This window comes from Poecilia reticulata, linkage group LG11, assembly GCF_000633615.1.
Source record: "Poecilia reticulata strain Guanapo linkage group LG11, Guppy_female_1.0+MT, whole genome shotgun sequence".
Classification (NCBI taxonomy): Eukaryota; Metazoa; Chordata; class Actinopteri; order Cyprinodontiformes; family Poeciliidae; genus Poecilia; species Poecilia reticulata.
Window position 1 is genome coordinate 7,286,692 of NC_024341.1, and position 14,154 is coordinate 7,300,845.

The window sequence follows — 14,154 nt, forward strand, 5'->3', positions numbered from 1 at the left end:
TTCTGCAGCCGAGGATCAGACCGCCAGGGTCCCCTCCCTTGGCTGCCGCCCATAGCACTTTTAAACTTTTTAACTTTTTAACTTTTAAACAAAGTTAGCAATAAAAGTTTGGACATGTGACTATTCCAGAATTAAAACCGCTTAACCAAAAAGATTTAGTTCTATATATGAAAGTAAACTGACAAACGAGCGATATTCATGGCAACATTCCTGACAGACAGTTTCCCTCATTCAAACAGAGTTTCTATGCTGCTGCCTTTACTCTGAGCCGTTCAGAGGGGGGAGGGGGAGGAAGCGCTCTGCTGAATGCGCTTCAAAATAAAAGCATGCGAGTGGAAGATTTTAAAATTCTTCGCAACTGCGGTGAAATTATTGGGGGGGACGAATGTGACTGTCTCCAATATTGGGGGACATGTCCCCCCATCCCCCCGCTTCCTACGCCTATGGTTGTGTAGCAAGCATATTTTTATTCTTTAGGTAAAGGGTACCAACAACAAACTTGGTTAATGTTATTATAAGTTGGGCCAGGTGTCAGAAGATGTAGGTCTCCGTTAGAGGGGCTACTTGATAAAAAAAGCAAAGATTCACTGATTGAATTGTTGGTCGATAGCCAGCATATATTTGAATTTCTGCAACAAACATTGAAGGAAAAGAAAAAATAGCTATATAAAACCTGAATGATCATTCAGTTTGATAAATATTTACATAGAGAATCATTCAATAAATCGATAGAAATCCAAGTGCTCACATCAAAACATCAAATCTAAATAAATAATACAAATTGTACTAAATATTTTAATACAGACTGATGGTTGACATTGATCATTTACAAGTTTTTAGTAATGGAACCTTAACAACTACAGGTGTACTGTATTTTGTTAGTGAACACATTTAAGCATGTAAGATAATGGATGGAGGGAAAAATCATTAGGGCCAAGAAATATACAGCGTATGAGTCAGAGACTAGGGTTAGGGTTACTACCTGGTAACCAGGTAAACCAGGTTTACTACCTGTCACATATTCTTAAGAAATAAATTTACAAATGAGGAACATTTACTGAAATGTATCACACTAGTAAGTGTCAGAAAAAAAATCTATAAGAGTTTAGCAGGGCCACAGGTCAGCCCCTTTTGCCTAGCTATAAGTCTGTTGTCCAACACCAAGCTAAATATTGCAGTAAAACAGTCACATGAGCATCCTGAGTTGGTCGTGTCAGCTCACACAAACGGTGTGGTGAATCTATAGGCTGTCTTATGCTTGGACACACACACACACACACACACGCACACACACCCGCACCCTCGCACACGCACTCACACACACATACACACACGCACACACAAATGCATTGGTGTGCAGGGCCGGAGTCACTCCTCTTTGAATGTATGCACCCACCTCAAAAAGAATCAAGCGCACTCATCCCTTTCACGTCTCAAGCTCAGCAGCCAGATATTGTTTGGAATATATTTATTTATTTATTTATTCGCTTTGTTTGGAATATACTATGCTAGTATATTCCAATATACTATGCTAACTTGTAAGTTAGCATTCACTGCTAACTTACAAGTAAATTATCCTGTTTCTATTGACCAATTCAAAGAGGTCCCCCTAAATAAAGTCTTTGTTCGGGGAGAGAGGGAAGGGGGGGGGAATCCGTTCACGAGGTGGAGAAGGGGGGGTTATATATCCGGTGGGGGGAGGGGTTTAATATCACTTAATATCAATTAGTCACGGCCATCAATCAATCATCCGATTAAAATTTGACAGAAGGTGGTATATATAGTCTCTCTCCCAGAGGTTCTTAGGGGACCTCTGGATCACCTAAGAAGTTTAGAAGGCGTGGGTTTTTATACTTGATAAATGAGAGAGAAAGAGTGTGGGTGGAAGGAGGCCTGTAGGCCCAACTGAAAGTAATCTCATTTGGTTTGATTAGCAAATAGGTTTAGTTTACCAATTCTAAGATTGCTGAACTAATGTGCACAAACTGGATCTCCCTTAATTATTTGAACCCAAAATGAAATATCTAATTAAAAACTGCCTTTTAATTAAAAATAAAATCTAACAATGAAGCTTTGTTGACTGTGCTACAAGTCAGAGCCATGTGTTTGGAAATGTTATAATAGAGACTGTATTCAAAGTTCTTTGGAGATTCTGTCTGTGTGCAGCTCAGAGATCAGTGTACTGATCTGTAATTTGGATATTAATCTGGTTGAAATCAAATTTTCCTTTAATTTGGATAAACTTTTTACAGAGATAAAATTTTTGGAGAGAATCAAGCAGAAGTGTGGTGATGACATTGTACAATTCTGGTGTTGTGGATTTAATCACCTTTAAAATGCCAATGGGAGAATACTTAATGTCTTTTGCTTATTCTATTCTATTCTATTCTATTCTATTCTATTCTATTCTATTCTATTCTATTCTATTCTATTAATCTTCAGGTTCTATAAAAAAGTATCAATCAAATACTACTGTGACAAAAAAACAAACAAAAAACCTTCTTTTTCACTTATTTGTGACAGAAGCAGAGAGATATTTCATGATAACAATTGAAAACCAAGACCATTGATTGTACCTACAAAGTTCTTTATTTTATGCGTGGTGCTCTTTACAAGTTTTCATCTGATGTTGAAGTGTGGGTTCACAGTAAAGAAAATATTAAAATGTCCATAAGACAAAGAAGTGTACAGCTAAGTGAAGTAACTGTAACATGCAATACTAAATGGAGTAAAGAAATAAAGCATCATGTGGACAAAATCACAAGTCATACCAATAACAACATATGTCTAATCTGACCGGGCAGTGCAAAATTAAGAGGCTCATTCTGGTACCCCAAATTAAACTAACAGTTTTATGTGTTGCTGTACAATTAATGTAACACTCAGAAAAATGCAGGTATGCTTTTAGTCTTAGCTCCTGTAAAAATGGTTGTGATAAAAACTGACCTGGATTTCAAAGTTTTGCTGGTTTGTTACTTTTCAAACTACTTGTTAGGGTTTGTTCTAACTCATTTTACTGTAATCACCCATTTCCTTTTTCTGTGGACATTATTGATCTTTACACACCTCTGCCAACAAAACTTTGTGGAAACATTTTGAGAAAACTGTGTGCTTATAATAGATAGTAAACAAACTGCTGAAAAAAAACCTGTTGAAAAGGATAAACAATGGTCAAAGACATTGGAGACAAGTCGATCAGCAATTCAGTTTTGAGCACTAATAATGATGTATGTCAGTTTCTGAACTTTTCGCTTTATTTTGATAGAGCCATTACTACAAAAAAAAGTGTACACTGTCCATTTAGAAGTGCAAATGTGAATGAAATTCAGAAATACTGAAATTATACACTGCTCAATAAAAAGGGAAATAAGTGTATTTGACAGCTAGGAATGATCTATAGAATCAAACACTGTTTGGAATCTAAATCTGAACTATAAAACACACTAAAAATACAATAATGGTATTAAATAAAAGAAGGTAGTTTCAATACAATATGATCTTAATGATCCCCACACCCTTTGCGTGTCACAAGCACTACAACAACTGAAACAGTCAAAAGATGTTGAAACCAAATTTCAAATGGGGGAAATAAGTAATTCCACCAGCAAATTCAATGCCCTGCTTTGATAAATCAATCTTTTTGTACATAAAATGAAAAAATATCTTTTCACATTGAGAGGGAAAATAAAGTATTTACTGTACAGAAAGTATCAACCAATTTGAAAACTTTGAGAGGAATGCTCCAGTTCCAACTTGTAGAATCTCACAATCTTTGTTCAGTGCAGTTTCAGAACTTTGTTAAAAAACTTTTAACTTTTAAGATTTTTGTAACCAATTCCGATGGTAAGAAAAGCTGTAGAAAAATAAAGTAGGATTCTCAAGATTAAAAGACCAAATGCCCTTAAAAGTTTTTTTTCTTTTCTTAAAATCTCCAAAAAAGGGGAGAGGAACAAATTCACAAATATTTATAGCTATGAAAAAGTTAATTTTTTAAATTAAATTTGTATTCAAAACTTTAGGATATGCGCTGAAGGCAGAAAATGGAATAGAAAGGGTGTTGTTGGGAATTCTGCAAACTTGGGAACTTTTTAGTGGCTGTCTCCTTCAACCAATACTCAAACTCTTGGAGGAAAATGTATTTTCCCGCTGAGGCCTCTTCCCTCTGACAAGGTCTGGTTTATCATGCCGAAAGCAGGGCAGCTGGATGTGATGACTATGGTTGCTGAGGTAAAATGTTGTGATGGAGACATAAGGAAAAGAGGGGAGGGCATCTGAGTCAGCTGTGGTGAAGTTAGAAGAATTCTGGGTGTGAAAAAAAGAGAGAGATAAATATTAGTGGAGCTGAACAGATCTTACATTCAAAACTGAAGCACAACCACAGGCTGCACAGTGGTGCAGTTGGTAGCACTGTTGCCTTGCTACCAACAGAGCTGGGTTCGATTCCCGGCCCGGGGTCTTTCTGCATAGTGTTTGCATGGAAGTCTTTGCAAACACCATGCAAAAGTGATAGGCCACGTAAACAGATGGAGCGGGGTCAGTGGCGCTGCAGCGCGTAATGCAAACAGGTCACAACTTTCTGCAGAGTCAATCACTACAGACCTCCAAACTTCATGTGGCCTTCAGATTAGTTCAAAAATAGTGATTAGAGAGCTTCATGGAATGGGTTTCCATGGTGACCAGCTGCATCCAAGCCATACATCACCAAGTATAATGCAAAGTGTGAGATGAGATGGTGTAAACCACGCCATCACTGGACTCTAGAGCAGTGGAAGCGCATTCGATGAGTGACGAATCACGCTTCTCCATCTGGAAACCTGATAGATAAGTCTGGGTTTGGCGGTTGCTAGGAGAACGATACTTGACTGACTGCATTGTGCCAAGTGTGAAGTCTGGTGGAGGGGGGGTCAGTGGCGCAACTACACATTATTCAGGTGGATGCAAAAACATAGANAAGTGATAGGCCACGTAAACAGATGGAGCGGGGTCAGTGGCGCTGCAGCGCGTAATGCAAACAGGTCACAACTTTCTGCAGAGTCAATCACTACAGACCTCCAAACTTCATGTGGCCTTCAGATTAGTTCAAAAATAGTGATTAGAGAGCTTCATGGAATGGGTTTCCATGGTGACCAGCTGCATCCAAGCCATACATCACCAAGTATAATGCAAAGTGTGAGATGAGATGGTGTAAACCACGCCATCACTGGACTCTAGAGCAGTGGAAGCGCATTCGATGAGTGACGAATCACGCTTCTCCATCTGGAAACCTGATAGATAAGTCTGGGTTTGGCGGTTGCTAGGAGAACGATACTTGACTGACTGCATTGTGCCAAGTGTGAAGTCTGGTGGAGGGGGGGTCAGTGGCGCAACTACACATTATTCAGGTGGATGCAAAAACATAGACGCCCCCCCCCCCTGCCCCCCCGACCGAGGGAAGGAACGTCAGGGTGAAGGAACGACGCTCACTCAGCGTAAAACTCGCTACATTTACCTCGTTATGTGCGCGAGGTGAAGGAGCGTAAGGCGCGCAGAAGTGTACAGGAAAACATCATCGGCGCGCCGCCCCCTCCAGACGGGGTTTTGGCGCCCCCTCTGGTGCTGCGCCCCTATGCGTTGCATACCCTGCATACCCACTTTTTGCGCCACTGGGGGGGGTCTGGTGTGGGGTTGCTTTTCAGGAGCTGGACTTGGCCCCTTAGTTCCAGTGAACTAGTGGCTGGTGGCCACTCTGAATACTAAAGATATGGATGGCAGAGTCTGGTGTGGATGAACTTGACTGGCCTGCACAGAGTCCGGACCTCACATGGTTTATCACCATGTGATAAACCTTTGGGATGAATTAGAGCGGAGACTGAGAGCCAGGCCTTCTCTTCCAACATCACTATGTGACCTCACAAATGCACTTCTAGAATGGACAAAAATCCCCATAAATACTCCTATACCTTGTGGATAGCCTTCCCAGAAGAGTTCTAGCTGCAAAGGGTGAACCCCCGTCATATTGGTGACGGTGGTCACCAATATGACCACCGTCACCAATTAGAAACTGACATTTCTAATGGGATGTCAGTTTAACTGACATCCCAATTTGAAATGGGATGTCCGTTAAACTCATGTGAGATAAGGCAGGTGAGCGAATACTTTTGGCAATATAGGGTATGTAGGCCTTTGAAACACAGGGCAAATTATATTGAGGAATTGAAGTTTTTGGCCAAGTCATAAGTTAAAAATCTGGTTCTACTCAAAAGAGTGCAATGAGCATGTGTCTTAAAGATGACAAAACTAAAGGACTGGACTTTAACTTTAATTCTTAAGGCCTGAGTCCACTCTGGGACTCCACTCAAACTCTTTCAGAATGTCAGTGCCCATCAGTTTTTTCAGTTCACGGCTCCAAAACAAGCTGCTTTTCTTTTGCCATTTTTAAGACTCACACTAGTTTTCAGAAGGTTTTAAGGCAATTGTTTCTGGTTTTATGTTGCAATTTATTTCATTCAGCTTTTGTTTTCTTTCATATTAGTTTTTAGTCATTTCTTGGTTTGATGTGTTTTATTACTGTACATCACTTGTTTAAACAAATTACTTTTAATCTCAATGAGACATGTCTAGTTAAATAAAGGTTAAATACATACAAATATGCTTTATAAATAAAACAGATTTCGATTTGGATATAATTGCATTATGTATTTATACTTTACATACCTTCTTAATCTGGAGTTATCTCTGTTTCTTGGTGTACAACAACTTTGGTAACAGACATATCTGGGTGCTGCTCCTTTGCCTCTTTGATAGCCTGAGCCAAAGCCTAAGAGTTACCATGAGACAGAAAAAGCTGGATTAGTAAAACACAGCATATAAAATACATGTTAAAATTACAATTATGGTGTCTAAGTTAAAATGAAACCATGCTGTAGATATGAAAAAGACCATAGCTCTCACTTGGTGTACATGGTGACATGGTCTGTACGTTTTCAGTTCAATGTACCTTAAACAGTTTTCATGGAATGGGTTAGAATTATTTTAAAAATTAAAAATAAAATTCTGGTACATCTCACCCTGGTGATTACCCATGGTGAGCTTTGCGCAAAGTGCATGTTTTCTTTTTTTCCATTCTTTTACGGTATGGAGCGGGAAAACACAGACTGGCCCTGTCCCAATACTCGCACTCCCACCCTCGTTCCTCCCTTTTGTCCTTCAACACGGTTCATGTTGAAGGGTTTGAGTGCGCAGTGTGTCTCACATTGTCCAAATCTGCCGTTTATTTTAGGTACTACTCCCACCCTTCCGTGAAGTCCGCATTTTTGGAGAAGGACCTTGCTGCAGCAAACAGAAAGGGGCGGGGATGGACCACTGTCAGTCTCAAACCTTATTTGGAAATGGGACCATTGCAATCCGGAAGTGAAGGGGGCGCTATTTCCCATACTTCTGTTTTTATTTTCTTTTGACATCTATGATATATTTTCACCTTTAGGAAGGAGTTTCACTCTCAGCATGTATTTTAACTTCTTTCTTTTATTTACTTCAACGCAGCTCACATTTTCCTTTGTTTTTAGCAAATTCTGTAGCTTTCGGTGTACTTCTAAATCTGCTCCTTAGTCACATCTTTTCGGGCTTGCAACTGCCTCTAGTGGCGTGGGGGTGGTAAAAGAACTAATCTAATTACATTACTAAATCAGAATACCACAATGTATTTATTATTTATTATTAATTCTGGCATTACTGGAACAGTAAAATATAGATTTCCTCACAAAATAACATACCTTTTCATTTTCTTAAGGAAAATGGTCTCAAAGTCGGTCATGACATGGATACACATGCCTGCTCCCATAAAATGTTTTCAAAATTTTGATAGGGCTTATGGTATTTTGTCAGAGTTCTTCATACTGACGCTGGGTGTCTCACAAGTATAGAAACTCTGTCTCCAGCATCCTGTCTGAAAGAGAGAGCCAGCCCAGGTGCAGATAATTAATTACCATAGCGACGGAGCCCAGAGTGAGGCAGTGAGTAGTCACACAAACAGGCAGGTCTCACAATGCATTGTGGGAAGAATACATATTTCCTGTGATTATTCTTATTTTGCTTACATAAATGTATTATTTATCAGAATTTTTCAGTGTGAATTAAAATCCTTAGTATGAAGGATGAAACGCTTTCTAAAAAAATTACCCACTGTCTTCATTTTTTTCTTTATTTTGGACCGTGAGTGAGAACCACATGTGCGAAGCTTATAGTCGTTAGTCTCGGGAGGAATTTCGTTGTGAATCAGGTTCAGCCCTTGTAATGTAGCAGTAAAACAGGTCAGCAATAGTATGGACTGGTCAAACGCCCCAGTCAGTGCACTTTGTTGGTGAACTATGTTAATCAAGCATGGCAGTCTTGCACGGACATGCTCCTGATAGTTACACCATAATGCCTATGGTGGTGCAAAAACTCACACAGCTGGACTTGCCCATTCCAAATCAGTATTATACATAGTAATGGGTTTGACACTGTTGATCACCAAAGTGAAATGACTGAAGCTCTTGCCTGATTCATCACCATACTTCCATGGCTGATGTAGTTCACTGCAACAGTATAATAGCTGAACCCAGTGCTCAATGAAATTCAGTCCGAGACTGACGACTATAAGCTTCACACATAAGAGTAATTCTATGATGTAATAATCTTCCAGGCTTTTATTTTGAAATTTTCTGAGCTTAATTTTAACTTGCCAAACTAATCCCATGTGTAATAGTTATAGTGTTAAATCAGTTGTATAATGCTCAAAACACAAGTAGTTGTAAATACCAGTTAAGTCCTCCTCTATAGTAACATACAGTTCTGCTATGTTGTAGTTCTAACATGATCCTCAGCCCTGTTTTAAGTGAGAGTTGGCCACAGTTAGAACTACAGACATGGCGTGCCCTGCCCTGCTCTGTGTAATTAATCCCCTGCCAACTTCAGCTGTCTCTGGCCTACAGGGTGAGAGTAATTTCTGTTTAGCTGACAGTTCTGCCATTTTGTAGTTCTGACATGTTGCTGTGGCCTCTCTTTTAACTGAGTGTTGCTCATAGATAGAACTACAGTTATGGCATGTTTGCAGTCCTGAGCAGCTGCTGTGCCCTGCTCTGTATTCTGTTGCTATGGTAATTAATTAATCCCCTGCAGTTGTGACAGCCAAAGTGTGGGAAAATTCTATTCAAACCAGCCTGTTTTCAAACCAAAAAAGCCCTTCAAACAACTTCCCGTTCAGGAACCGTGCCATGTATTGGAAAACCGTTTGAAGCGTATGAGAGAACTATTTGTCTTCTCCGATATTCCCGCGTTTCATATCTCTACCTTGCTCACAGTATTAACAGCGATGAGAGATAGATGATGTGCGCTCAGGTCTGACATTTTTCAGAAATATATGGAAAAACATAGGTCTGAGTGTGAGTTGATTCTGTCGCGCCACATCGGTCGAAAGCACCTGGAGAGAAAACCATAAGCCCTAGGGAAATTTTGAAAACATTTTACTAGCGCAGGCATGCGTACAGTATCTACATCCTGACCAACTGTTAGGCAAATCAGGCGATATTTGTGGGCGTGAGGGCGAGTTAGAAATTATTTTGGGGTCATAAATTCACTCTTTCCCACACTCTAGCGGAGCGGCACTCACACTCTAACTTTACGAAAAATCAAAAACTTTAGGTCGCTTGGAGACAAGTTGTGGACAATCCGTAATTCATATCGATGTACCAACTTCACTTTAGATAAGATGACGGGCGTATCTACAAACTGAAGTTTTAATGGCATTTCTACGTGAATTTATGATGACACAGTGATTGCTCAAAAATAGGGTATTTTTAGGATCTCGCTCCATTGAAATGAATGGGGTTTTTGGGGGTCCCAATTTGTGCTGCCATGGTAACTCCGAATCCCACCAGAAGTAATAGCTCCCCTCCCATGATGAAGCCGCAATTTTTGATACCACATTTGTGGGGGTTCACGCAGCAGCAGTGGCACAAAAAGTGGGTATGCAGGGTATGCAACGCATAGGGGCGCAGCACCAGAGGGGGCGTCTGGAGGGGGCGGCGCGCCGATGATGTTTTCCCATACACTTCAGCGCGCCTTCCGCTCCTTCACCTCGCGCACATAACGAGGTAAATGTAGCGAGTTTTACCCTTCACGTATCGTCGCCTCGGGGGGAGCGAGTGAGCGTCGCTCCTTCACCCTGACATTCCTTCCCTGGGAAGAGGGGGTGGTGCCGATCTATGTTTTCGCATCCACCTGAATAATGTGTAGTTGCGCCACTGTGCAGCGGTACGAGCCGCATTAACGGTGACGGAAGAAAAATAAATAATACTAGAAAATTCCTGCAGAAATTTTACGGGGCATGCCATAGTGGGCCCGTCGGCTTAGACCCAGCGTTATGATGCTAAAAATTTGCATTAATGCTAAAGAAAGCTGCAATGTAGTCAATAACCTGTGGAGAGGCAGAAGCATGTTGACTAAGCTGTACTTGTACCATTCATTATGTTAAAATTAATGCATAAACTAAAATTAGCCAATATGCTAATGTTCGCCTAAATGCTGGACATAGCATGTGGAGCAACACGACCATGTTGTTTTAATTTTACTTGCTCCATTCAGTATACTAAACATGTCTAATTACTAAGAAAGGCAGTGCACTAGTCAAGGGCAGTGAAATGCTAATGTTTGTGCTACTGTTAATGAACTGCCTTGAGCAGAGAAATAAAAAAAATAACAAAAAACATAAAAAAGGCTAATATTATTGCACCGCCTATGGCGGAAAGTCGGTCAAAGTCATGACCGACTTTCATGTAATTTCTGTAGGCATGAGAGCGATTTCAAAATTATTTTGGGGTCTAAATTCCACTCCGTTTCTCACTCTACAAAAGCGGCAGTTGGTGTCAGTTACACTCTTCGTTTCAGCAGTTGGAAATTTTGCTCATTTTTTGCTTTTTACGTCGTCATTGTAAGTCCGATCCCCAATAAAAAATATGAACTCCCTTCTCGAGATCGAGCCGCACGTTTTGATACCATTTTTGTGTGGGTGCATTAACGGTGACGGAAGGAAAATAATCTATAATATAGAGACATTCTATTGGGTGTAGAACAATAGGTGCCTGCCATGCCAAGGAGCCATGTGACTGCCAAGGAGGCCATGTGACTGCCAAGGAGGCCATGTGACTGCCAAGGAGGCCATGTGACTGCCAAGGAGGCCATGTGACTGCCAAGGAGGCCATGTGACTGCCAAGGAGGCCATGTGACTGCCAAGGAGGCCATGTGACTGCCAAGGAGGCAGGGACTGACTTGCTCTGCAAGTCAGCCACTGCTCTCCCTATGCATTGCTATGGGCAGGCACCTATTAAATTATTGGCCATTTTAAAAGAAAAATTCCCTGACAGAATTGAAGAATTGAATAGTTTTATATCCAGAGAGAATACATATTTTACATATCCATACATCAGCACTTTTATCAGTCTTAATTTAACCACATTTTATAGAAATTGGATAAGAAATATGGGGTTTACAACCATTTTTGTGACAGATTCCTGCTCATCCTGCATTAGAACAGGATGGGTTTTGTGGACATGCATAGTAAAGGCATCTTCAGGTACACATCACTAGCTGTAATAGCTAATAGGTGATGTGCAATTGAGTAATAATGACGGTAACTGTACTCCCCAACTGCCCCAAAAAAGTCCCACTGAAAACTTTGAAAAGAGCAGAGACATAGTTGTGAAAGTGGTTAAACAAGCATAACTGACATTAGAACGTTATGAGCTTTTCAGCAGCGTACAGAATCAGGGACAGCTGCAGAATGGCAGGTAAGACAGAAAAGGATATGAAAAATGAATTAAAACCTCTTATTGTATAATTTTACAGTAAATAAATACGTTTGCTGCCCTGCTTTGTAATTCAGCAGGGTATCCCAGTTACACCCTTGTATACACATATTCAGGTAGGTGGCACTACGGTAGAAAAAAAAGTGTTTCACCTTATAACTCAAAAACTGCAAGTCCCATTGTCAAAATTTATGTGGGCAATGTTTCCTAGAAAGATTCTCCAACAGATGAGCAACTGTGCAAAAGTTTTTGGTCTGGACTATTTCTGAACAGAGAGCCATAAACAATGCATTATCCAAAACCAATCTCGCCCTCATGTACTTAGTCTGAGTCAAATAAAACCTACTACATTAAGCGCTAAAGAAGAAACCTAAAAAGTTACCATAGCAGATTTTTTATAGCTATGAACATCATTGTGAAATTCAATTGTCCATAATTTTGAAACCATAAATTATTCTGCAATTTCCTTTGCACCGGCAACTACAAACATGTTAGGTTTAAGAAGACATGAGTTTTGTTTATGTAGCTGTTAATTCTCTATGTTATCTAAGCTACTAAATTGTCTATTGTTTAGTTTGTAATTTATTATTGGATTGAGCTGATTCTAAGTTGATGGAAGAAAATGAATGAGTATGTGGTACACTCTCTGCTCTTGGTGAAGGTGGACACTTTTTCCTCTGCTTTCTTCTCCTTTCCTTTCTTTGTTTCAATAGGAAATTTCTCATCAGAGAGGTCAAAGGTCACATGCACCCCAACCTTGTACTCCAAGGTTCAATCCTAGGACCCCTTCTTTTCAATATTTTTATGCTACCACTGGCTCAGGTTATATCAGGAAATAAGATCAGCTACCATAACTATGCGGATGATACACAGCTCTACATCACGATGTCACCAGGTGACTCTGAACCCATCCAATCACTGAATAGATGCTTAGAACAGGTAAATGTGTGGATGTGTCAAAACCTTCTCCAGTTGAACAGAAACAAAACTGAAGTTATTATCTTTGGACCTAAAGATGAGTGATCTACAGTCAGCACACAGCTTCAGTTATTACAACTAAAAACCAGCAATCAGCCCGAAACCTGGGAGTAGTGATGGACTCTGACCTGAACCTTCAAAGCCACATTAAGACAGTCACAAAGTTGGCCTTCTATCACCTGAAGAACATCTCCAGGATTAGAGGACTTATGTCTCAGCACAATCTAGAGAAACTCATCCATGCGTTTATCTTTAGCCGCATTGATTACTGCAACAGCGTCTTCACAGGTCTGACTGACAAATCAATCAAACAGCTGCAGCTGATCCAGAATGCTGCTTCTCGAGTTCTCACTGAAACCAGGAAGATAGAGCACATAACACAAGTTTTAAAGTCCCTACACTGGCTCCCTGTAGCTCAGAGAATAGACTTTAAAATACTGTTGTTAGTTTATAAATTACTGAACGGTTTAGCACCACAATACATTATTAAAGATCTGTTATTGCTGTTTCAACCATCTAGACTAGCGGTTCTCAACGGGGGGGAGGGGGGCTACCACCCCCCATGGGGAGTTCAGAGGACGGCAGGGGGCGCTGGCTGGGATGCCTTTGGGGGGCGTTTGGTCGAAGGTAAACTTTACACCTTAAATGCACAACAATGCCAGTTTAGACTTTGAGCAACTTGGTAAAACTGCATTGTGTAACATTAAATCATGCTTGGCTGCAACGATATAGATGGCAGCTCTTCTTCTATTTAGTGTTTGTTAGCTTCTGTTAGCTTCTGGCGCAGCTTCGTTCTCCTGCTACTGGTAGCTAAAATCACGACACCCTCACTGAGTATCCCTCTGAAAAATGAACCCATTTAAATAAAGAATAAAGAAATCCCTCCATGGGTGATACCACAATAGAGAGCGTTCATTTTATAGCGTTAACACGGTGCTGTAAGTGGTCCAGTATGAAACGAGGGTGATAGAACAACACAGCACTTTTAACCCACCCCCCATGTTACAGGTCAAATTGACCCGTTTCAAATTTTAAAAATCTTTTAAAAATAGAAGTATTTTTTCTGCATGAAACTTTTTCTATTTGTCTTAATAGTTGCACTCTATGTATAAAATGAAAATGGTTCATTTTACACATTTGCAACCCCCCCTGGGTCTACTTGTTACATCGATACTGTTGGGGTCAATTTGACCCGGCAGTCAAGTTGAAGGGTAAAAAGGTTCAAAAAATGTCCAATTCTATTTGTTTCTTGCACCTATGAGACATATCACACACACACACACACACACACACACACACACACACACACACACACACACACACACACACACACACACACACACACACACACACA

General features: G+C 40.3%; 2 protein-coding genes across 17 annotated transcripts in view; both read right to left on the reverse strand.

Annotated features, from left to right (window-relative positions):
- dlgap3 (discs, large (Drosophila) homolog-associated protein 3) overlaps positions 1-14,154 on the reverse strand; it is a 908,365-nt gene that overhangs the window by 200,290 nt on the left and 693,921 nt on the right. The window lies entirely within an intron of this gene.
- Positions 2,567-14,154, reverse strand: part of epb41a (erythrocyte membrane protein band 4.1a) — an 86,553-nt gene continuing 74,965 nt past the window's right edge. For all 12 annotated transcript variants that reach the window (XM_008421563.2, XM_008421561.2, XM_008421560.2 and 9 more), the window contains 2 exons: positions 6,694-6,796; positions 2,567-4,302 (listed from right to left, as the gene is read on the reverse strand). In XM_008421563.2, coding sequence (XP_008419785.2) covers positions 6,698-6,796 — 99 coding nt within the window. In that variant the 3' untranslated portion in view covers positions 2,567-4,302; positions 6,694-6,697. The remainder of the gene's footprint in view (positions 4,303-6,693; positions 6,797-14,154) is intronic.